Source organism: Beta vulgaris, chromosome 3 (assembly GCF_026745355.1).
Source record: "Beta vulgaris subsp. vulgaris cultivar EL10 chromosome 3, EL10.2, whole genome shotgun sequence".
Taxonomy (NCBI): Eukaryota; Viridiplantae; Streptophyta; class Magnoliopsida; order Caryophyllales; family Amaranthaceae; genus Beta; species Beta vulgaris.
The window spans coordinates 4,929,641-4,955,331 of NC_079204.1; the positions used below are offsets into that span (position 1 = coordinate 4,929,641).

The 25,691-nt window shown below is 35.6% G+C and overlaps 2 protein-coding genes across 5 annotated transcripts; both read left to right on the forward strand.

The window, feature by feature from the left end:
- The first annotated feature begins 714 nt into the window (after window positions 1-714).
- Window positions 715-13,425, forward strand: LOC104888280 (probable protein phosphatase 2C 76). Its single transcript, XM_010673193.3, has 9 exons — window positions 715-1,231; window positions 2,330-2,638; window positions 4,532-4,659; window positions 6,258-6,356; window positions 7,835-7,993; window positions 9,340-9,426; window positions 11,946-12,037; window positions 12,194-12,268; window positions 12,783-13,425. Exons 2-9 carry the CDS (start codon window positions 2,376-2,378, stop codon window positions 13,224-13,226), a joined length of 1,347 nt encoding a protein of 448 aa, XP_010671495.2. The 5' UTR covers window positions 715-1,231; window positions 2,330-2,375; the 3' UTR covers window positions 13,227-13,425.
- A 3,247-nt stretch (window positions 13,426-16,672) lies between these two features.
- On the forward strand, window positions 16,673-21,783 carry LOC104888278 (probable protein phosphatase 2C 55). 4 transcript variants are annotated; one of them, XR_007272401.2, is made up of 7 exons: window positions 16,673-16,959; window positions 17,232-17,342; window positions 17,443-17,536; window positions 17,628-17,707; window positions 17,938-18,724; window positions 19,963-20,090; window positions 21,519-21,783. XR_007272401.2 is itself a non-coding variant. In XM_010673192.4 (7 exons), exons 4-7 carry the CDS (start codon window positions 17,630-17,632, stop codon window positions 21,662-21,664), a joined length of 465 nt encoding a protein of 154 aa, XP_010671494.1. In that variant the 5' UTR covers window positions 16,673-16,959; window positions 17,232-17,342; window positions 17,443-17,536; window positions 17,628-17,629; the 3' UTR covers window positions 21,665-21,783. The 4 variants fall into 4 exon arrangements, 1 of the variants encoding a protein (XP_010671494.1); XR_789430.4 differs by having other exon boundaries at window positions 17,938-18,064; XR_789429.4 differs by having other exon boundaries at window positions 17,938-18,037.
- Window positions 21,784-25,691: the final 3,908 nt, after the last annotated feature.

Here is a 25,691-nt window from a genome sequence, read left to right on the forward strand (position 1 = left end):
TTGATTCGTCTCAATTAATACTTTATTAATATGCAATTATTCAAAGATGTTCATTGGGAAGCGCGCACAGAAAAGTGAGAAGATAAAAAACAGAAGGAGTATGTTTGAACAAAATTGAACTAGTACCTTGACATGGGGATTCAGGAGAGGAGAGAGATAGAGAAAAAGAAAAACAGGGACACGTATAATGAGGAGAGACATATAGATAAGTAAATAACAAAGAAAGTAACCTTTTCATCTTTTCTTGAATTCACTACTTAGGAAAAACAATGTTACTTAAAAACAAATATTTTATAAACCAGAGAACTATGTACTTTCCGTTGTGACCAGGGTACGTAACTCGCTCTAGACGAATGTGGGCTTACTTTCATAGAGTGGTTACGACTTAGCCTTCGACTGTTGCCAACTCGGGAGTTGAACCCTCAAACTTCAGTTCTGATAAGTGTTTGATGTATCTTAGAACGGAGGAAGTATGTTCGAACTCGAGTGAATTGAATTTCTTTAGACATAACTGAATTAAACTAAAGTAATACTGCCAGATAAAAATAGTTGAACTGAAACGAGTTGAACTGGACTGAACTGAAACCGTGTAAAAGAACAGAGTTGTTTCCAATGGATGCATGAATAATGCCACGTTGTCACTCCATACCTCTGCCAAGTTGTACAGTACATACTGTCATACATAACCTCCCCTAATTTGAGTAATTTCTCTCTCTCTTAATCTGCCACTTTCTCTCTCTTCTCCATCATTCCTCACTCTCTCAATAACTGCAAATTCCATCACGCTCCTCATCATTTCACTCTTTCCCTCTCTAGGGTTACAGATTCTCTCTCATTTTTCTAGAGAGAGGAATTTCAAATCCTCTTAATTCTATAGAAAGTTTACCTTTTCTTCACTTTCTTCTTCAGATTCCACCTGATTCTCATCAAACAAAAAAGGAGTGATTGATTAATCTATAATCGCATACATAGATCGGTTTTTTTTTTCTGCAACAGATTCGTTTGATTTTGTTTTAGTTTTTTTTTCTCGATTTTTTTTATATTTATTAATTTCTCGTAATCGATTGAATTTTGATTAGTTACGCAACAATTTAACAAGGAATTGAAGAAATTGTTTGGTGGATCTGTTATCATATCCAGGATTTTGAATTTTCAGTCTCAATTTAGTTTGATTATATGTTCGTTTTGGAATTTGTGCTATTAATGGCTCCAGAAGTAACGTTTTGTTAATGTAAGTTCATCTTCTCTCCTTAATTATCGTTATTTTGTTAGTTTTTTTTTTATGAAATTTTAATATTTTGTTAGTAGGTGCGATGTTTGATTTTCCATGATTTTGCGCTGTTTTCTTAGCTTGCAGTTTTCATTTGATGCTGTAATCTTAGTTGTGGTTATTGATTTTGTTTTTTTGGTGATAGAGTTATTTGTTACTGATCAATTAGGGTATCATGAAAGTTATATATATAGTAACCTAGTATGATGACCAACCTTAAATACTCACTATGTTACGCAATCGAGTGATCGATTTGCTGAGGTGGTCTCCTATTCAAAGTATAGTAGCGAGTTTGAAAGGAAAAAGGGGATATCCTATTGCCAAAAAAATGTTCCCGTTGTGCCTCATTTGGTTTATATAGTAACCTAGTATGATCAATCTTAAGTACTCACTATGTTACTAAATCGAGTGATCGATTTGCTGAGGTGGTCTTCTATTCAAAGTATAGTAGCAAATGTGTTTGAAAGGAGAAAGAGGACATCTTATTGCAAAGAGAAAAAAAAAAATCCCATTGTGCCTCATTTGGTTGTTTACAGATGGAACTAACTATATTATATTTGGTTATAGCTTTGCCGAGGATGGGAAAGGTTATTCGTAGTTAGGATAGTGTAAATATATTTCTTGGTTACAATTTTTCTTTATCGGGTCTCCCTCACCTCCATTTCTTGTTTTATCTGTGGAACTTTTATAGTAAGGTACAAAACAAAGCAAATTGAAGTATATTGATCAAATATACTCTCCAGAGAACATAGTATTCAGTTATATATCTCTTAAACAAACACAGTTTAACTGAAAAAGAGAAAGAATTGGGAATTTCTTGTAATAAAGGGTTTTATGGTGTTACAGTGTGGCGATATGAATAAGGTTATCTTACATGGTAGATTTAAGTATATTGACATTTTCCTTCCCTCTTCTGCTGCAAAGTTGGAAAAAAAAATCCAGTTATGTGCGGAACTCAAAATAAGTTTTATATAGTGCAAAATGCTTTTGTACCCCCCCCCCCCAATTTATAGTAGACTCCTCATTCATATCAAGTATAATTTGGATACTCTTGTGCAGTTATGTTGGTTATTGCGTGGAAATTAAGTCCAGCTTGGTAATATAGATGATATGCAGCAGTTCTTTAAGAAATGTCATAATTCAAGCTGGTTGTGTTGGAGCTCTTTCCAGAGGAAGTATATGGTTGGGGACTGTGAGACGAGTTTTGCATGACAATTGTATCCCGTCATATCTCTGGAATTGCGAGCTAAGAAGGTTCAGGGCAAGTGTAATAATGATGGTTGATACGGGTGCCAACCGGGGTTCCATAGTGTCTGTCTTGCCAGAGAAAGAGGGGGATGGTGGCTATGCTAGTGGAGGATGCATAAGGTGAATACTTTTGTGCCGATTTATTCAAGATTTTAATCTTTTCTACTACTTTGCAGGAACCTGATTGTCTAATGTCTAGGATTTAATTATGGTTGCATATTATCAGTGTAATAATTCTCGATTGAGAAGGATTGCTGAGAATGTCAAATTAATGTATGTATCTGTTTTTTTTAAATCTATGTCATTGATTATTATATGGAGTACTATAATGCAACTGCACCGAATTATTTAATCTTTCATGTAGTTCTTTTAGTTCGATTCTGAAAAACGAAAATGCTTTGAGGATGTTTCTCCTGAACTCTCGCCATTGCTAATAGATGTTATGCTTGTAGCTCACTCCCCATCATGCATAAAACAGCGGACTTTGATGGTTGACTCATCCCATCGTCTTCGTTAGTGGTGACTGCCTGTTAGGGAAACGTTCATAAAGGAAATAGAAATCAGCATAGCACTATATCTTGTGTACATGCTGGATAACCTTCTGGTTGTGGGTCATAAGTCATGAATACGGGCAGTGGTTATCAAACAATTTTTTGTCTATGTTTAACCACAGCAGAAAGTGATTTGTTTTAACATCTCGCCGGCTTCAAGATTTATGCTTTCTTTGGCTTGATTTGATGTCTCCAGCTGTATGTTTGGTACATTTCTGTATTGTATAAGGCTTCTACGTTGCAGAACATCAGCGATTTATTTTCCTATTAGGTTTAAGAACATAGTATTCTTCTTCATTATTAACTTGTATTGCTATATTAAGTTGATACTACAAAGCTCTATAGTTGCCACCTAGCATGGCTCTCATTGATCTGTAGTATCCTACTGTTGTGCATCTTGTTCTTGGTAGCTTTATGATGTTAAAGCGTTACTCGTTGAAAATGCTTCATATACAGTTTGATCAGATTCTTGGTTTGCTGCAAAGAATGCAACACCCATTCACTACTTAGGGTTTCCCTAATTGTAGCTCACTCATTTTTATAGTGCTTTCTCCACTGTGAAATTATAGTCAAGCATCATATTTAGATTGAATTAAAGAAGTGGAACCATTATTTCTGGAAGTTGCCGATTTGTTACTCTAATAACATCCTACAATCAAATGAGTAATACCAATCTATTGAGACAAAAACGCCATGGTTTCCCAAAATTTTCCTTATGCATTTGTAAGGGCTCTCTCTCCCTCTCTCGCTCCCTTGCTTTTGTGGGTGTTGCAGAGAACATTTGACAGTGTTGAAGAATGAAGTGCTGTTGTGATACGCTGTTAACATGAAATTAACATATGCGTCCATGCATATAAAATTGAATTAAAGGTGTCTATCTTCGAACTAGAACCCAACTCAGCCGGAACCCCAACCTCACTCTGGATTAGACATTGAAAGGTCTAGACCTGTGATTTCTGGACAAAGTTCTCCTCTAGTGTAGGCTTCATTTGATCAGAATTCTGTTATCTTGTCGAGGCTTCTCACCACTAGTAATTTTTATCTGCCATGCATGATGTGGTGTGATTCCCATTACTTCATGGTGAAGGTTACCCACCATTAGTAACATTATAAAGTTAGGAGCTAATAGTACTTTTTTGAGTCCCTAAATGGAAGTGTCACTGCTGCATCAGATGAGCATGCTGCATGTGAAAGGCTCCCCTACTTTGCAGGACTCTCCATACCTATCTTAAAAAAGAAAGATAGTGTGACATTTATGTACTTTTAAGAGAACTCGATTTTAAAACTTGTCCTCTTTTTCTATAGCCTGTTTGACAAAAGGAGTCTGATGCATCTATGCTATCCTATGTATGTTTTTACTTTCTGATATTTCTATAATGAATTTACATTCCTAATCCATCATTCATTTATTATTGCTATTTAATATAGCCCAACTTCTCTTGATTTGCTTGTTGTGTGACAGTGAAGATGGAAAGTTGAGCTGTGGATACTCAAGTTTCCGCGGAAAGAGAGCTAGCATGGAAGATTTTTTTGATGTCAAAATGTCCAAAATGAATGGGAAGACTGTCTGCCTCTTTGGAATATTTGATGGTCAGACTTTCTAGTCTTAATTTGTGATATATTTATTACCATGTATGTCTTCAAACAATCAAACCTTAATAACGTGCATGCTTGAATGTTTCTTGGTGAAAGTTTCCCTATTAACCCTTGTCCGCCTACCTTCCTTGTATTGTTTGGGGGTGGATCTTGCTTTTGCTGCGTGAAATTTTAGTCGATTGGCTGCATTTTGTGGCTTAATGAGTGGCACGATGTGGATTCGTTAAACGACTATTGCATTGATGCTGTATTGGTTGCTTCCTTCTCTAGTTGGCTACCTATTATAGGGCACATTAGCAAAGACATCGCCGAGTGTCTAGATATGTAGTGTCCGCTTCTTCTAGATTCAGGATATGCATCTGATATGGCTTATATATGATCGAACTGCTGTCTGCCTCTTCTAGATTCCCTGCCTTCCTCCCAATAAACAAAGATCTAGATGCACGCATCTTGGTGTAACAGATGTCAGCAGCCGAGGCAAGTGAGGAAGTTGGATCGTGTGTATAACTGAAAGTTGATCTCAGATGAGTGAGGATGTTTAATAGATAAGTACGAACATTGAGAGTGATAGAGAGTTAGAGACAATCCTCATCTTGATATTATAGAAAACCCTTAATTTGGTGTGCTTCTTCAAGTTAGCGGGCAGATCTCCTGTAATCTGGACGTGAAGGTTGAAGAGTGGGACATAACGTAGAAGTGCTTTGATTTTCGTAAGCTTAGCATTCATTATTGATTTAATGCTGCATTTTTTTTTTGGTCTGTGGGCTGATTGTATGAAACAATCATGAATGACAAGTGCAAACAATTTACAAGAACTTATTTGAGCTTAATGTGTTGAGGCTATACTCCACAACACGAGTAGCGACAAAATAATAAGGATCCAATCACTGGGAGTCTCAGGATTTTGATGGAAGCCATCTCATTTTTGACGGGAATCCTATATTATACAATGGCTAATGTCTATTTTACTCGGACTTGGGCTCATGTCAGATATGGAATGTATCTAAGTGTCCGATTCCTCTGTATTATGAAGACTTTCCATAGTTTGGACGCAAAATGAAGTGTCAAATTATCTACACACATGTCAGAGTGTTGAGCATCTATCATGGGGCTTGAGGTGAAATGAGGAGCTCAAATAACATAGGCTAATTTTATGTCGTTAAGTCCAAATGGTTTAATTAGTTTAGTTTTATAGACTTCAACTCTTATCTAATTGCTTTATAGGAATACTACAACTTGACCAGTCTCTTAAAAGTGTGTATTTTTACATGTTGAAATATGTTTAGTTGATGATTTTTATTGTTAAATCTTGCTGTCTATATTAGTTTATTAATCTATGAATAGGGTTGATTTTGTTTATTGTCAGGAGACCTTTAATTATTTGCTTGCACTGTCAGTATAATCATTTTAGTTTTGTTCCCCAACTTTGAGTGCATGCCTGCTGCGAGTGATATATGCCTTGTGTCGTGCTGAGTTTCCATGGGATTTATGTCATTGCTACAAGTAGCAAATACTGAAAATATGAACAATTGGAAAGTATTCCTGTAAATTTGTTATGTGGGTTTATGGTTACAAACTCATTTAATGTGCAGGTCATGGTGGTTCTCGTGCAGCGGAATATCTGAAGCAACGTCTATTTGAAAATCTCATGAAACATTCACAATTTATGGGGGACACAAAAGTGGCTATAAGTGCGTTCATATTTGGTGGTCTTTTGTCATGATTATTTCTGCTCATGTGGCACTGGCTGCATTATTTCCTTAGAACATACAATTGTCTGTTTTATTTGGCTTCTGTATCTTTTAGATTTAGAGAAGGCACCTTTGCTGATTTCAGTTGTGTTTTTTTATTGGTTGCAGTGGTTGATTTGCATGTGATTGTTTAATACCTTTTGGCTTTTGCCATTGTGTGATATAATGTGTAACATATAACTTTTGATGGCTCAGAGTAACATAAATTTTAAGGTGTGAAGGAAAGGAGGTAATCTGTACTTCTAACATTGCCTTGAGTACACACTTTTTGTACACAGGAAATGGATTGCTGACGTAAATTGCTTAGTCGTTTTCTAAAAAAATATTATTTATTCACTTAATTTTAAACATTTCTTATTTTTGTGCCAGAATGTAAAATCCTCCATTTGTATGTGTACTATTTTCACAAAGTCTGATTGTTTTGCTTCTCTTCTTGCTTGTTGACCTAATTTTAGTGTGGTGCAAACCCTAGTGTTTTCCTTGATATCAGGCGTAAGGATGTGGCTTGAGTATGGGATATAGCAATCCCATTAATCACTGGATCTTTTGAACAATTGGTTAAATCTAGTACTTTTGGGAGGCCTAGCAACCACACTGAAACGGTGAAACCTATCCAAATATGAAGTATAACGTAAGATGTAATTTTCTTTTATTTGTCCGTTTGCAGTTAAGAGGTAGGCGTACTCTACTTACTTCATCCCTTTGTTTTCCCCTTTTCCTCTTTAGGATGTCCCTTAAAGATTTCCTCATACCAAAATTTGATCATGAGGGGGTTCACCACTTTACTCTCAATTCAACACTTTTATCCCACTAATTTTGACTCGTGTTAATTCTAGCCGACGAGAAATTTGAAATGTAACACGGCTCCAATGGGACAAACAAAAGGGGACCGAGGGTGTATGTTCTAGCCTAGACAAGTCCGACCACATGCAAGTCTTACATCAGGAGGAATATCTAGAGAAATGGGACTGAAATTGGAGTCATGAAAATCACAGATAATTTGTTCGTTTGCATTCCCCTTTTCACCTCTGTTATTTATTATATTTTCATCAATCATCTTTTAAGCTTTCAAAATTGCATTTTTTGTGTCACTTGTAAGTGGAAGGATTAGTTATTGAACTTCATTTGTAAGTAATGTGATCTCCCTTTAGGAAACACAATAAGGTTAAAATTGTCCTTTTTTATCCAAATTTTGCATATATATGCATTAGGCTGTACTAATAGTATACATTTAGTAATCTAGCCATTTTTTTAGCATCAACTGTGGTGCTCTAGAATTAGGCTTATAAATGCTTGAAAGTATTGGTTTAGTCTCCTTAGTACCCTCTCCCCCTTGGTGTGCCTTAAGAGTCTTGCACGGAATGTGATTTGCCTCTATATAATGCCGTATGTTATCTGAAATTGGTCAATCCCTGCAGGTGAGACATACAAACAAACTGACTTTGAATTCTTGGATGCTGAAAAGGATACTTTTAGGGATGATGGCTCCACAGCTTCAACAGCAGTACTTGTTGGGAACCATCTCTATGTAGCTAATGTTGGAGATTCACGTACAGTATTATCCAAGGGTGGAAAAGGTTAGTATGGTGTGGGCTTCTTTTGCTAAATTTTATGGAGTAAACTGGGGGAGTAGGTACTAGTATGGTATGTTTTTTCTGTAACTCTGCTGCTTTCCAATGACACTTGATGATGAAATAATTATGTAACATTATGCAATTTGTTGCTCTAATTAGCGTCACATATATATATTAGGCCATTGTTTTTCTGTTATACTATTTGCTACCCTTGGGCCCTTGGCATGCTAGTCACATATCGTTGGTGTGAGGCTGCACATTTGAGGAGCCGGACTTGATGGATAAGTGACATAAGTCCAATCTTGAAGATTTCGTAATCCTGCAACTAGCTAATATATATATATATATATATATATATATATATATATATATATATATATATGGTTTACTGGAGATGAGTTTTTCGGCTTATATCATATCTTGGTTTATTCAAGATGCTTTGGATTGGCTCTGTTCCAGTTCAACCAATTTCAAAGTACAATGTTGCAGATGAGCATAGAAAACGTGGTTTCAAATCTGTAGGGCAATGGTAAGTCATGAAAGACAAAACTGGGGAGAGCTCTCTGAAGAGACTAAGAGGAGTTGGATTAGATTTGCAATTTTTAGAATATTAAACTAGTATTTGGGACCGGGCGTTGCCTCGGGTTGGTATTGTGTTTCCGACTTGATATGCATTTTTTTCCACTCCCACTAAAATATACCAAGGAAAACTCAACATTTAAAAGGTACAAATATAATAATGTAGACATTTAAAGCATGATTAAAAGTTGGTTGAGATGGTAATTATGTTATGTATAATAGCAAGAGGTCATGGGTTCAAATCTTGTTGCAAGCTAATTTTACTTTTGTTAATAAACATGATTTATGTACACATTGGACAATTCTAGTGGAGTAACAGAGGTGCCATGTGGTGTGTATACATTGTTACGCACGCCTTTTAATATATTTGTATAGATGTAACGGTGGTGAAAATGAAAAGGCATGACAAATAAGAGTGCTGAGTGTAATCCTCATGTGTGTATCTTTGTCCTTGTCCAGTGTAATGTGAATGTCTCTTTCGTGATATAATTAATGGAGTGATGATGCATAGTAAATGAGATTCTTGCTCATCTAGAAAAAATGTTGTAATAGATGATTTGCTTAGTCATCCGTTTGTCCAAGTTTTGGCTGGAATATTGAAAATATGTATGCTGATTATATGTTGCATGTTCTCATGCATCATGATTATGATACTGTATCACTTTTCTGTAGCCTATTTAAATTGTCCTGTGACACTTTAATGAATTGAAATTGCAATATGGTTGAGAAAGCCGAATTCTTTGGAGTAAGTCTCGTTCCTTTCTGTACAGCAATACCCCTTTCTGAAGATCACAAGCCAAACAGACTTGATGAGCGGAAGAGAATTGAGAGCGCAGGCGGTGTTGTAATGTGGGCAGGTGAGATCAATTTTTTATCAGTGGACTGCAGTATTAAGCTTTTTCTTACCTCATCTTAATTCTCAGATGATTTTTGCTATGATATGGTAAATTTGGTTGCTGAAGTCCTGATTGTAGAATTGTTTTTTGGGAATGTCGTCAAGTCATCATCCAACCATGTGGTCTCTGCTGCTTTTTGGGTGGCTGTTACATTCAGCACATTTCTTAAAGCATCTGGACAAATTCATTATCACTTATACTTCCTTAGAACTACAGATAGCTTATATTTCGTGGTTGTATGTACTGGCAATTGTCTTACTTCTTGTGCTGCCAAATATGTGGTTGTCTGACTTGTCTAGAGCAGTCTGGTTGACATTGTTCAGATCAACTGCTTATAGAAACTTACCTTCGACGCTTGTGAGAATTGTAACATCTGGTGGGATACTTGAAAGGCTGTGTGGTTCAGTAATGTTGCCTGTAGTTTGTTTGGACAAGATACTTGTGATTGAAGGTCTCCATAGACATTTTTATTCTAAAGATGTTCTGGAAATCCTTTATTTGACAAAGTTGATCTTTGGGGAGGTAACTTCAGCTTGGAAGGAAAATTGCCATTTAAGAGGGTATCTTTTCGGGTCTGGCGTATCAGAAATTGATGTTCTCCTCACTAAGAGATTGTAGATAACTTGCCTACAGATTTTTCTTTAAAATTTTGTAGTGGAATAGGAAGGTCACACTGTCCTTTTGCATATCTTTCTGCAGCTGCCAAGTTGTTTGGTCTTCAAATACCTCCCTGCAGAAAGAGGGGAGGAAAGGATTATAACTCGAGAATGCGTTCATGTTCTGTCTCTTGGTTAGCCAAAGTAATTTTATAAAATTTTGAATCATGATGAACAATAAATTTGGCTTAGTCTCCAAAGAGGGATTGTCAGCTGCGACGAATGGCATTTCACATTGTGCAATTTATATGTATGGCGACTGGTTAATAATCTTTTAACTAACAACTAGTGGGTTCGTTTGGTGGTATTGTGACTGATTGGTGATCTCTCTGAACATACACAGTTGATGAACTATTAGCAGTTGGCCTCTGATTGTTCTCAGTTAGCTTTGCTGGCACTTTGGAAAATGGTTTTACAGGTGACATGCTGGCTTACTACTTGCCATTCCACTGGTCCTTTTCTGGCCACACACCACATCATGAATGGTACTTAATGATTCTGAAGAGGTTGCACTCTTCGTGGTTGGTAAGGACTGAGGAGTCAGAAGCTGCAGTTTTATTGCTTACCTTTGCTGTAAGTCAGGATATTTCTAGTCGACCCTAATGCCTTGCAATGAGCATGTCCTGAAGAAAATAAGAGCAGCTTGCTAAACTTGATTATCCATTTTATTCCAAATGCCAATTTATAGTGATTTTGGAATCCTTTACTCATTGACAAGTTGATTTCATTGGGATAAAAAGCTCAGTGGTTTCCTCATTCATTATAGTTATGATTCTGCCAAGTAATAGTGAATTTTGGACCTTTTTAGTTATTGACAAATCTATGTCATTGGGATCAAAGCTTAATAATTCATTTTAGTTGTGCTTGTGCCAATAAATTGTTAATTTTGCACTCCTTTAATAATTGACAAATTGATGTCATTGTGATCAAAAGCTCCATGGTTTCCTCATTCATTTTAGTTGTGCTTATGTGACTTATTTCGGGATTTATACTAGTTAGTGACTAATGAGAGACACAACAACAATAACAATGTTTAAGCCTTGATCACCTTACAACGAGGTCGGCTCTGCTGCTTGAGTTAAATATTACATCTGGTCTTCGTCTCCATAGATTCTCTGCCTCCATTCCCTTTTATCAAGTGCTACATGCAAACCTAATATCTTCATATCATTCTTTAACACTTGAGTTTAGGAAGTGTTGCATGTTGCCAAGTAGGGAACACTTCCACTGAAATAACATATTGACTCATGCTCGTGGACGTGACAAAGTTGTTCATTGGTTGTTGACTATTGCAACCTCATTTATCTGGGTTAGAACCAGATGGGTACTTGCATGTAGTGGTTAGAAACTGGAAATTGTGACAACTTTAAGTAGGCATGAATTTTGCAAGATGGTTGATCCTTTCATTAAGTTCACTAACTACCTCGTAATAATTATATGTGTTTGGTAGTATTCTTGGTAGGCACTCATTTTTTATTTTTTTTTTATTCTGAGAATGCAAAATACAATTTTGCCTTTCAGCTCATTTAGTTTGTAATGCTTCTTTGTTTGTTCATGATCTGAACCTTCCTGGTCCAAGGTTGTCCAAGATATCGGCTTGTTATGAATTGTATTAGCTCTACAATATTACGGATGAGGTCCCTTTTTTCGAATACTTCATCGTTGATAAAACTTTTGCCGATTAAGTTTGTTTGGGCCACATGTTTGGTCCAATTTTGTCAATTCATTTTCGAAGTAGTGTCGTGCATCCCTACTACTTCAGGTGTAAATGCTGGGTCATAAATTAATCATCACTTTCTTATAACCAAAAAATTCGCTTTGTAGGGACATGGCGAGTTGGAGGTGTATTGGCTATGTCTCGTGCTTTTGGTAATCGCATGTTGAAACAGTTTGTTGTTGCAGAACCTGAAATTCAGGTAAGATATTTTGGTCCTTTCTATTAGCGGGAAATCTATGTACAAAAGGAGTGAGTATTATTTTAGCCAATTTTCCTATTAAGTGTGATTGAAGATTTGAGGTTTTTTTTTTTTGGGAGCTTGGCGGAATGAACAGTTGTTACTTTTTCATGTCAGGAACAAGAGATCAACGAGGAACTTGAATTGCTGGTGCTTGCTAGTGATGGCCTTTGGGATGTTGTCCCAAATGAGGTACACTGTTCTTATTGTTTGAAATGGTCTGCTGTTTGCTAGTTTTCTTTCTCTCTATATGAAAACTGATTGAGATGCTTTAAAACTTTACTAAAATATGAATATTGCATGTCTAATGGTTATGCAAGCTTAACTGCATGTTATAACCTGTCTTTGAAGAAGTATGCAAGTATTAGGGTCATAAATTTATCAGCAAGTCTTGCTTCTTTGTGTTTCTCAGTTTCTGCATGGAGGGTTATATGAATCTTTCAGTGGGTTATTTTTCCAACATTTACTTGTATATTGAAGATAAAGGGAGAAGAGGGACAGTAAATTTTCTATTTTTGTTTATGCTTTTTGGGGGAAGCGAAGGGGAGGGAAATGGAACGAACCTATTTCCTTTCCCTTTAAACTAACCAAATCCATCCCTCCACCAATTGCTATCCCATCACACTGATAAGGTTCTTAAATCGGGATTGTGTTTAGCATTTTCAACATCAAATAGCTGAGTGGTTTGTGCTTGCTCTGCTGACAGGATGCTGTTTCGATTGCCGGGACAGAGGAAGAACCTGAAGCAGCTGCTAGGAAATTAACCGAGACTGCTTTTACCCGTGGTAGTGCTGACAATATCACCTGCATTGTTGTGAAGTTCCACCATGATAAGACAGGAGGCCCCCAGCTTGAGCACCAAAAAGAATCTGAGCTCGAGCAAGACAAAACTGTGGATCCCAAGCTCCAACAAGAGCAGAGCAATGTATCTGAGCTCCAACAAGACCAAATCAACACCTCGGAGCTCCAATATGACCAGATGACAGAAGTGGAGCTCCAACAAGAGCAGATGAAAGAAGGTGAGCCTGGAGAAGAGCTGGTCAAAGAAGCCGGAGTCCAACAAGAGCAGACCGAAGAAGCTCAACCACAGCATGATTTAGAGGTTCCGTTGGGTCATTTTTCTGGTGGGGGATCTTTGGCATCAGCTTAGCTTGTGAAGGAGTTCAGTATAATAGAGCTGTTCCTTAGCTTTCTTGCCTCTCTTTTTTTTCTTTGATGTCTGCCATTTAGTTCCTTTTATTGGGTATTGAACTTCATTTCTGTATTCGCATGCCTAGTATATGTCCATAGAATTGTATTTTCCATAATCGCATTGCCAATGAAATGAGTATGGTATTCCCCTGGTCTAACTGTTTAGAATTGTTTTCTAATAGTTGAACATCGTACCTAACATTGGCGAAACAGACTTGAGCGGCATATCGACAATGACGCCAAAAGTTGTGATTCGATCCTCCTTTGCCATGAATTCTTTTGATAAAAGGGGTTGATTTTTAATTTTTTTGGTTGTCAAATTGAAATTTAGGTTGAAGAAAGTAGTGTTTATAAATTATACATACTGAATTCTGAAGGGTAAAAAAGGTACTAGTGTACTGCCATAAAGAAGGTTCCATTGAACATGAGGCAATGACGCCAAAAGTTGTGATTCGATCCTCCTTTGTCATGATTTCTTTTGATACAGGGGTTGATTTTTAATTATTTTTTTTTCGTTGTCAAATTGAAATTTAGGTTGAAGAAAGTAGTGTTTATAAATTATATATACTGAAATCTGAGTGGTAAACAAAGGTACTAATGTACCAATTAGTAGATCCTGGACCAAGGTGTAGGATGAGCATCCTACACCAGCTTCAAAACGCAAGGCAAGAAACATGAAATGCATCATTCAATATGCAAAAAAGTAATTGATTTGACAATTAATGTACATTTCTATTACATCCAGTGTACGTGTCGAAAATACAAAAAGTAACTAATTTGACAGTTACTGTTCACCATTTAATAAGTAATAACTGATTTGATGTCAACCGTCATCATTTCCCCCATGTACAGTTCACCACTTCTCTCTTTTCCACACTCAACCTCCTTGTACATTATTGGCTTCGTGGTTGTTCATTAACAAAATCAAAATGTACAATGACAGCCCCCAGCTGAAAGTAACCCAATTCCTGAAGCTCATGTCAAGTGAGTAATTTGCAATCTTTGTACACTGGGTGTGCTGATGTTTGTTCACTAATGAAATTGAAGATGTACAATTACAGTCTCATATCGAAATTCACCACTTCTCTCTTTTCCACACTCAATCTCCTTGTACATTCTTGGCTTCGTGGTTGTTCATTAATAAAATCAAAATGTACAATGACAACCCCCATCTCAAAGTAACCCAATTCATGAAGCTGATGTCAAGTGAGTAATTTGCAATCTTTGTACACTGGGTGTGTTGATGTTTGTTCATTAATGAAATTCAATATGTGCAATTACAGTCCTATACCTAAATATGTCAAGTGAGTAATTTCCAATCTTTGTACACTGGTGTGTTTGATATTTGTTCACTAATGAAATTCAATACGTACAATTACAGTCTCATACCGAAATTCAATAAAATCACAATGTACGCTGATGGTCATTGCTTTGATCACTGAAAATCCCCAAATGTACTCTCGTATATTATTGTACATCAAACCATATGCATTTGTACATTAAAAAAATTGTTTCACGTGATGAGAGAGAAAGAGCGGGCCCACTTTCAAAAATACTGCCAAAAGCCAGCCACACGGGCAAGGTGTAGGATGCTCATCTTACACCTCGGTGTAGGATCTAATTTGCGCTAATGTACTGCCATAAAGAGGTTCCATTGAACATGAGTGCTGCAATTCTGTCTGTATTTTTCAGAGTTGCTTTATAAGGTCAAATGGTAAGACGTCTTATATAATACTACCTTCGGTCTTTATGAATATATTCGTGTTTTTTTGGATGTCCTTTATTAGTTTACCCATAATTTTTATTTCTATTTTTGGAATGGGGCCACTAACTTTCCATCACAAATACATCCAACTTTAACATAAAATTATAGTTTCTCTTTCTTTTTATGTTCCACAACATTGTTTTTCTAAAACTTTGTGCAAAAGAACTACTAATAAAGATCGTAGGGAGTAGTTTAGTTTATTTTTGTTACCATTTCTCTTTTCTATTTGTTTCCATTTTCTTTTCATCTCTATTATATAAGCAAAGAGGGGAGCTATGTCCCCTTTGAAAAGATTTTTTAACCCTTCATTCTATAAAAAAGATTACCGATTAAGATTTTGAGATTTTCCTCAATCATAACCCTTCCTAATTTAAAATATGTATATTAAGGGAAGTTCAAAGTAGCTAAAATAAACTTTCATAAAAATATGTGTATTGAAAGAAAAAAAAGTTTATGATTGAAGAACAAATTAACATAATTAAAACGATTTTCAAATCAATTACAAAATCAAAGATATAAATTTTAATTTTACCTAAACTTTGGAATGCAATAACAATATAACACCATCTATTAACAAGTAATAAAAATACCAATAAAATAACTTCTTCATCAAGTAATTTTTAAATTTTATATTTACACCACATGATATTTAATTAGAACTGTGATTATAAATTAGGGCATGTTCTCTTCGACATAAAACAGCTGAGCTGAACTAACTGAATTGAATTGAATTAAATTAAATTGAATGTAATAAATATAATTAAATGTAATAAATATATAAATAATATTTAAACAATAATAATATGAATATTAAATAATAATTATAATGATAAGTAATAATAATGAATAATTATAATAGTATTTATATTTTTAAACGATAGTTATAAATAAATAATATTAGTAATCATAAATTAATAATAATCATAGTTAATGATAATAATGATAATTAATAATAATTATTTTATATTTTTTTGTATTAATATATTAATACTTGATGATGATTATATAATAACAATAATATTTAAGAAGTAAATTAATATTACTATTTTAATAAATAGATTTGATAATATAATAATATTTAGTAATAAAAATAATGATTGGATCGGACCGCTAAAATTGCATCATAAACCGTTTTGACGCGATTTGATTGGTTTATGGGCTAAAAAACGTGATTTTATTTGTGTTTTGACTTAACCATGTTCCTCCTAATAATAATAGTAATAATAATGAGTAAAACTATAATAAACAAAATAATATATAGAAACAATAATAATAATAATAATAATAATAATAATAATAATAATAATAATAATAATAATAATATAATAATAATAATATAATAATATAATAATAATACTTAATAGTAATGATATAAAAATAAATAATAAAAATAATAAGAGTAATTAGTAAAATAAATTATACCAACATCATAATAATATCTAACAAAATGGTTATAAAAGAATGGAGCTGAATTGAACTGAACTGAACTGAAAATAAGTTAGGGAAAACAAACCTTTACATCCTCCAAAATTACATTTAGCTGAAAATTAATAATAATCGTCAAAATAATTTACGCCCACATCGCTTGCAAAGAAAGCTACTTGAGTATAAATCTAACCCGTTGCCATCCTACTTGAGTGACATTCTAATTAAACACCTTTCACACCTAGTAAAAGTCTCCTTAATAACTCCCGCTTTTAATCTGTCAAACCATTCATTTTTGTGTTCTTCTCTTCGCGCGCTATTTTTTGGGGGGTTTCTCCTTCATGTGGTCTTAATCTCGCCTTCTGGTAAAATTTGAGGGTCGTGTTGCGATTTTTAGAGTTCGGAAAATTAGGGAAATCAAGAATATCTTGTTCGATTTTAGGGTTCGAAAAATTGGAGAAATCAAGAATCTTATACTGAGTAGTCTCTTGGAATCCATGGAGTAAGTCGATCTCTCTTTTTTTTATATTCTCCATGTATTTCTGGATTTTCCTTTCTTGCGAAGAATTTGCTCTCTTGTGTATTTAAATGTGTATATTTGAGTAGTGTCTTTTTAGAAATCAATATTGTTCTTGAAATCCAATACTATAACTGTGTAACATATCAATGTACAAAAACCAGTGATTCACAAATCTATATATAACCGTGAAGTCTTTAGTATATTTTGATTTCTTGATCATAATATTCCCTAATTACTCGCCGTGATTTGTGAAGACTTAAGCCCGAAATTCTTGACGATTTCATTCGCCAATGCTGCCGGTGATGGGGTAAGGAACTTCTTTGGGAAACCTCAGTTGTTGCAAATCTTTAATAAGCTCGATGAAGGTTAGTTTCTATGATTTGCTTTTCTTATTTTCCCCTGTTTTTCTGCATTAAATTTCAAGTTTTCTTGGACGAATTTCATGTATGTTGTTTTTGTTATTAGATGGGTGCATCATTGAGCAATCGACATCTGCTGATGTAGCTGCCGAGGATACTATGATTTTGCTGATTTCTGACAATTTCCCCGATCATTTAATGTAAGTCATCGATTTTTTTTTTCGTTTTTTGGGAATTTGATTTACTCTTGAAGTGATCACTGATATTCGTAAACTCGAATTGAAATCTTAGCTATGGCGAGGAAAATAGAGATAATGCTGATTATGTCTGGGTTCTCGACTCGATTGACGGGACTACCAGCTTCAAAAACGGTAAGATTGTATCATAATACTCTTTTTCTTTTTTGAGAATTCACCTTCAAATTGATGGTTTCTCATTGCCTCTTACAATGCTTACAGTATAAGAGTAAACCAGTATGACTCATCACTTTGTTACTACTGTATAATAATAGGTGCATTGTATTGTATGTTTTAGACATCCGGACCTCTTTTTTCACTGAACTCAATGGTTGATGGTGTCTTTTGTTGGTGAAACTTTCCAGATTTTGGGAATTATTGACCAGCCAATACTACGCAGAAGATGGGTTGGAGTGCAGGGAAGGAAAACTACGATGGATGGTGTGCCTGTGCAGACCCGTCCTTGTGAGCATCTGTCGTGAGCAACTCTGAGTATCCATCTGCGTTATCACAACTCCTTCCATTTTTTTATATGATTAAAATTATTTATTAGAACTTAATTAAAAGCACCAAACGATGTTCTGTAGAGGAAACAACTCTTTTTCAAAACTATTATTCTGATCAGCTTGTTTCCAGTTTGATATCTTGTGGCATTTTGTCTAACACTTGCTTTATTGTGAATCACTCCATGCCTCCATGACTTGTTTGACCATGACTTTATCATAGCAAAGCTTTAATTGCCTGTAGAGTGTAGAGTGCATTTGCAGAATACAATTTGGTTAAAAAAATTAGTTTGACAATGAGAATTGACAAACCAATGTAATTCAAATATTTTAGTGATGATGGAATGGATGGACGGATAGATTGTGGAATTATGAGATAGCATGTTTTAATTGATTACTCTATGGAGCTTTTATCATATTTATATTCTGCTACATGGTATGATTTATTTTCTTTGATTTATGTTCTTTTTATCTGTCTTTTTTTCTTTTTTGCATTATCAATCATCATCAGCCACATGCTTTAAGCTGTAGAGCCATATTAACATCCTGTGTGATTCTTGCGAAACTTGTTGGCTATGAGAGAGTACCATTTTACTGTTGATTTCATCATGAGCAACCAATTTTGCAGCTGAGCCGACCTTGTTGTAAGGTGATCAAGGCTTAAACATTGTTGTTGTATCTCTCATTAGTCACTAACTAGTATAAATCCTAAAATCTAGAAGTCACATAAGCACAACTAAAATGAATGAGGATACCATAGAGCTTTTATCACAATGACATCAATTTGTCATTTATTAAAGGAGTGCAAAATTAACAATTTATTGGCACAAGCACAACTAAAATGAATTATGTAACCACTAAGCTTTGATCCCAATGACATAGATTTGTCAAAAACTAAAAGGGTACAATATTCACTACTAAATGGCAGAATCATAACTATAATGAATGAGGAAACCATCATCAGGGAATTCAAGCTCCAATATCTCCCTCCTTACTTTATCTGATAAAGGTGCTAAATCCCTAAACCCTTCACAATCTCCATAATCAGGAGCATCATCCAATACTACCCTCGTTCTCTCCTTGTCTGCCTCTTCCTCGTCGTCGTCTGGTTTGTTTACCACTACTCAAAACTACTACTACGATGATGAGGCACCAATACTATTTGGAATATTTGGTAGACTCTATGTTATACTCAACGTCATAGTTATTTGGCATGCAGATGATTTGGAGGAAGACTTTGTTGTTATCGCCAATTATATAGGTGCAACTGGACATGCATATGAAGAGGAGAATTTATATTTGGATAATCGTCCCCAAGAAGACGTGCTAAATGAATCTTGATTGTCAAGATTCATTCAGCACGTCTTCTTGGGGATTATTATTCAAAGATAAATTCTCGTCTTCATATGAATATGTCCAGTTTCATCTGTATAATCGGCGATAACAACAAAGTCTTCCTCCAAATCATCTGCATGCCAAATAACTATGACGATGAGTATAACATAGAGTCCACTAAATATTCCAGATAGTATTGGTGCCTCATCATCGTAGTAGTAGTTTAAGTAGTGGTAAACAAACCAGACGACGAAGAGAAAGAGGCAGACAAGGAGAGAACGAGGGTAGTATTGGATGATGCTCCTGATTATGGAGATTGTGAAGAGTTTAGGGATTTAGCACCTTTATCAGATAAAGTAAGGAGGGAGATATTGGAGCTTGGATTCCCTGATGATGGTTTCCTCATTCATTATAATGATGCGTCTATGCTATTCTATGTATGTTTTTACTTTCTGATATTTCTATGATGAATTTACATTCTTAATCAATCATTCATTTATTATTTTTATTTAATGTAGCCCAACTTCTCTTGATTTGCTTGTTGTGTGACAGTGAAGATGGAAAGTTGAGCTGTGGATACTCAAGTTTCCGGGGGAAGAGAGCTAGCATGGAAGATTTTTTTGATGTCAAAATGTCCAAAATGAATGGGAAGACTGTCTGCCTCTTTGGAATATTTGATGGTCAGACTTTCTAGTCTTAATTTGTGATATATTTATTACCATGTGTGTCTTCGAACCTTAATAACGTACATGCTTGAATGTTTCTTGGTGAAAGTTTCCCTATTAACCCTCGTTCGCCTACCTTCCCTGTATTGTTTGGGGTGGATCTTGCTGTTGCAATGTGAAATTTTAGTTGATTCGCTGCATTTTTTGTGGCTTAATGAGTGGCACGATGTGGATTCGCTAGACGGCTTTTACATTGATGCTGTATTGGTTGGTTTCTTCTCTAGCTGGCTACCTATTATAGGGCACATTAGGAAAGACATCGCCGAGTGTCTAGGAAGTTGGATCGTGTGTATAACTGAAAGTTGATCTCAGATGAGTGAGGATGTTTAATAGATAAGTTCAAACATTGAGAGTGGTAGAGAGTTGGAGACAATCCTCATCTTGAGATTATAGAAAACCCTTAATTTGGTGTGCTTCTTCAAGTTAGCGGGCAGATCTCCTGTAATCTGAACGTGAAGGTCGAAGAGTGGGACATAATGTAGAAGTGCTTTGATTTTCGTAAGCTTAGCATTCATTATTGATTTAGTGCTGCATTTTTTTTTGGTTTATGGGCTGATTGTATGAAACAATCATGAATGACAAGTGCAAACAATTTACAAGAACTTATTTGAGCTTAATGTGTTGAGGCTATACTCCACAACACGAGTCGCGACAAAATAATAAGGATCCAATCACTGGGAGTCTCAGGATGTTGATGGAAGCCATCTCATTTTTTGACGGGAATCCTATACTTGATATAATGGCTAATGTCTATTTTACTCGGACTTGGGCTCATGTCAGATATGGGAATGTATCTAAGTGTCCGATTCCTCTGTATTATGAAGACTTTCCATAGTTTGGACGCAAAATGAAGTGTCAAAGTATCTACACACATGTCAGAGTGTCGAGCATCTATCATGGGGCTTGAGGTGAAATGAGGAGCTTAAATAACATAGGCTAATTTTATGTCGTTAAGTCCAAATGGTTTAATTAGTTTACTTTTATAGACTTCAACTCTTATCTAATTGCTTTCTAGGAATACTACAACCTTACCAGTCTCTTAAAAGTGTGTATTTTTACATGTTGAAATATGTTTAGTTGATGATTTTTATTGTTAAATCTTGTTGTCTATATTAGTTTATTAATCTATGAATAGGGTTGATTTTGTTTATTGTCAGGAGACCTTTAATTATTTGCTTGCACTGTCAGTATAATTATTTTAGTTTTGCTCCCCAACTTTGAGTGCATGCTTGCTGTGAGTGATATATGCCTTGTGTCGTGCTAAGTTTCCATGGGATTTATGTCATTGCTACAAGTAGCAAATACTGAAAATATGAACAATTGGGAAGTATTCCTGTAAATCTGTTATGTGTGTTTATGGTTACAAACTCATTTAATGTGCAGGTCATGGTGGTTCTCGTGCAGCGGAATATCTGAAGCAACGTCTATTTGAAAATCTCCTGAAACATCCACAATTTATGGGGGACACAAAAGTGGCTAGAACATACAATTGTCTGTTTTATTTGGCTTCTGCATCTTTTAGATTTTGAGAAGGCACCTTTGCTGATTTCAGTTGTGTTTTTTTTATTGGTTGTGCTGGTTGATTTGGATGTGATTGTTTAATACCTTTTGCCATTGTGTGATATAATGTGTAACATATAATTTTTGATGGCTCAGAGTAACTTTAAATTTTGAATTTTAAGGTGTGAAGGAAAGGAGGTAATCTGTACTTCTAACGTTGTCTTGAGTAACATAAAATAATAGTTTTTCTTTCTTTTTATGTTTCACAATATTGTTTTTTCTAAAACTTTGTGCAAAAGAATTAATAAAGACCGGGTGGATGGAGAAGTTTAGTTTATTTCTGTTACTATTCCTCTTTGCTATTTGTTTCAATTCTCTTTTCATTCCATATATTGAACTAAACAATTCTTTATTTTTATATTTTTATATAAAATAATAAAAGGGGAGTAATGTAGTAAACCATTAAAAAAATTTCATTTATATGTCTCGTGCGCCACATCTATCTTAAACTTTTTTTTTTTGACTTAAAACGGCGAATTTATAGCTAAATTAAGATCCTGTTAAGGGTTACAACATCTCTACTTGGGCCATTCCAGTTTTGACCCGAGTAGTAATCAAGTAGCATAAGTTTATGACAAACCGGGGGGGGGGGGTTCAAAATACATTCAAGTCCATAAAAACTACGATTGTCTTCTCTTGCCCGCTTTGCCAACTCATCAGCAGGGGAGTTTGCTTCTCTTCTTTCATGCACTAGCTGGCCTCCATCCTGGGATAGGAATGTCCTCCACAATTTCACCACTCTCGTTAGGTCATTTTTCCTTTCTTCCATGGAGTTGATTTCTTCCACAGCTTTGTTACAATCTGAAGCAATGATATAGTTTCTCCAAGCTTCTTCCCGTGCCCATTGTAGGCCGAGAAGTATAGCTTGGATTTCCGCAGCTTTGCTATTTTTACTGTAGCATTTGGCCTTAAAGCCTTTGATCCATCCACCATGACTATCCCTGCAAAGACCTCCTATACCTGTTGCAAGATTAGTAACCAAGAAAGCAGCATCTACATTGATTTTTAGGAAGTTTAGCTCAGGAGGTTTCCATTTAATGTTGTTTGGGATTGTGGTATTATTTTTTGTGGTGTTGGGGTTAGGTTGTGAGAAGTACCATTCTTGAGCGAACCACGTCAAGTTTTTTATAAAAAGGTCCTCAATTTCATTTTTTCTTTTAAAAACCCAGTTGTCTCTTCTTTTCCAAATCTCCCATACAGTGAAAACGAACAAGACATTCCAAGGAATTTTCCCAAAGCGGATTGTAGAGGTATTTAGATTTTCCTCAACCCATTTGTGTAAGTTTTGTTGCCTAGTCCAAGTTGGTTTGTTGATCTTATTCCAGACAGAGTCTGCTCTAGGGCAATCTCTAAGGATGTGAAGAGTGGTTTCCTTTGGGTTGAAACAAGTGTTGCACTCCGGGGAGTTGGTACATTTCCTAAAAAACAGGTTTTCGTTTGTGGGGATTCTTTCCCACCACACTTGCCATAGGAAGAATTTTATTTTGGGGTGACCTGGCGCATTCCAAATGATGTTCCAGTCGAGAAGAGATTTTGGGTGGTTGTTTCTAGTGTTTTGGATATGGCAAGCGGCTTCTTTGTTATTGAAATTTCCCTCGGAGGACCAGGAAGAGAAGATGATATCTTGCTCTCCGTTAAGGGCTATCGAATTTGCAAGGCTTAAAAGGTTTTGGGGGAGGTTTTCGGGTAGATTTTCTTCTAGGTTAGAGGAGAAGGCCTCGGCTAGGGTTTTTCTCTCCTCACCATCCTTAAGGGGGCCTATGAAGTGTTCACTCAACGTGGTGTTTCCTAACCATTTGTCAAGCCAGAAGTTTATTGACTCTCCTGACCCCGGGTTCCAGCAAAGACTTTCCTTATATATCTCCCAACCTTTTCCTATGTTTTTCCACAAGTAAGAGCCTTTTTTAAAGGAGAGGGGGCCTTTGTCTTTCTTACAATACTTATCAGCCATGAGTTGTGCTGCCCAATTTTTCTGGTTATCCAAGTTCCAACATTGTTTTACTAAACCTAGTTTATTTAGGTCGTCATTGGTTCTGAAGCCTAGGCCCCCTAGTTCCCTTGGTTTGCATACATACTCCCAAGCTATCCAATTTATCCCTTTTTTCCTACCCCGGTTCCCCCAAAGAAAATTCGCTGAGATGCTATCCATTTTGGTGGTTAGCGCTTTTGGGAAGAGCAAACCTTGCATGAAATAACGGGGAATAGATTGAAAGGTGGTGGAGATGAGAAGGGCCCTTCCTGCTTTTGATAGGCAATTTGATTTCCAAAGGGCCAGCTTTTTGGAGAGTTTGTCCACAATGGGAAGGAGGTGTTTCTTTGCTGGTCTTTTGCATGAAAGAGGAAAACCTAAGTAGGTTCCTAGGTCTTTGGCTGACATGACGTCTAGGTCTTGTTCAAATTCATCTATCTGAAACTTTATCCAATCAAACAGACTACACGAGTAGTAAACACAATACTCTTAGGAATCAAACTCCTAATCCTACATGGTAAGTTGGTAAAACTCCCTGTTAAGTAAATTTATCATACCCTAAATTCCCTCATATCTATACAAATATATTAAAAGGCTTGCACAAACAAGAAACTGTGCCACGTGGCGTTCTCCTTAGGAAGTTTTTGTTCATGTGCCCCACGTACAATAAAAATTTAGAAATTGCGTAGTATAGGGTTTGATCCCGAGACCTCAAGTACATATACTAAAGTCTTAACCACGAGGCTAAGTTGTATTTAGTGTTATTATCATAAAGTATTATATTAATAAATGAAATTTTTTCTTACCCGGGGCATAGCCCGGGCCTAATAACTAGTTCTTCCTCAAATCAATGGATTCCTCAACCTTACCACTTCTTCCAACCACCACCACCACTATATTCATCTCCCGTCTCCACAACGAACTCTAAGATTGCATCTTTCTCAATTCCTCTCTCCTCTCTCTTTCTGAGTTTCTCCTCTTCTCTCTCTTTCTCTCACCTTTGGGCTCCTCTATCTCTCTTTCTCAGTCTAATGTTCTTTTTTTTTTCTGGCTCCCTCATACTCTTTATTCTTTTTTTCCTGATTTTTTTTTGTTAATTTATAGACTTTTCAATTTTCTATAATCGAATTTGGAGTATGATTAGAAGTTGTGAAATTAAAATCAAATGTGAATTGACATTTTGAGTTGAAATCAGAAATTATGAAAGGGAAATTAGATGTTGTGTAGTTATGAAATATGAAAATTGAGATTTCTTGAATTCAAGTTAGAGCTTATAAATTATGAAATTAAAATAGAGGTTGTGAATCGAACTTAGTTGAATTCGGAATGAGATGTTGTGTCTTGTGAAATGTAATTTGAAATTAAGAACTTTGGAATTAATAATAATGTCTTTACTTTTACTAGATTTTGGAAGATGAAAAACAAAAGTTTAGAATTATTTTGAAAGAGAGGTGGAGGAAAATCACAAAAGTTGAATATTTAGTAGTAGATTAATTCTAGCATTGTACTTTGTTTTATTTGATTTTATCTTATATGTATCCCCACCTTGTAATTCTTGGATACGCCACTGCATGGAGCAAACTTAAAGACATGTACGCTATCTCCACACTCACATCCCTCACTGCCACTGCAACGCGCATCCGCAAAAACTTCATTTACTTCCACAACAACTACCTCGCTATACTCACCATCTCTCTAGCAATATCTATCCAATATTACCCTCGTTCTCTCCTTGTCTGCCTCTTCCTCGTCGTCGTCTGGTCTGTTTACCACTACTTAAACTACTACTACGATGATGAGCCACGAGTACTACCTGTAATATTTGGTGCACTCTACGTTATACTCATCGTCATATATAGTTATTTAGCATACAAATGCAACTGGACATATTCATATGAAGACGAGAATTTATCTTTGGATAATAGTCCCCAAGAAAACAAAAGTAAAATTAGCTTGCAACAAGATTCGAACTCGTAACCTCTTGCTATTATAACGTGACAAAATTACCATCTCAACCAACTTTTAAT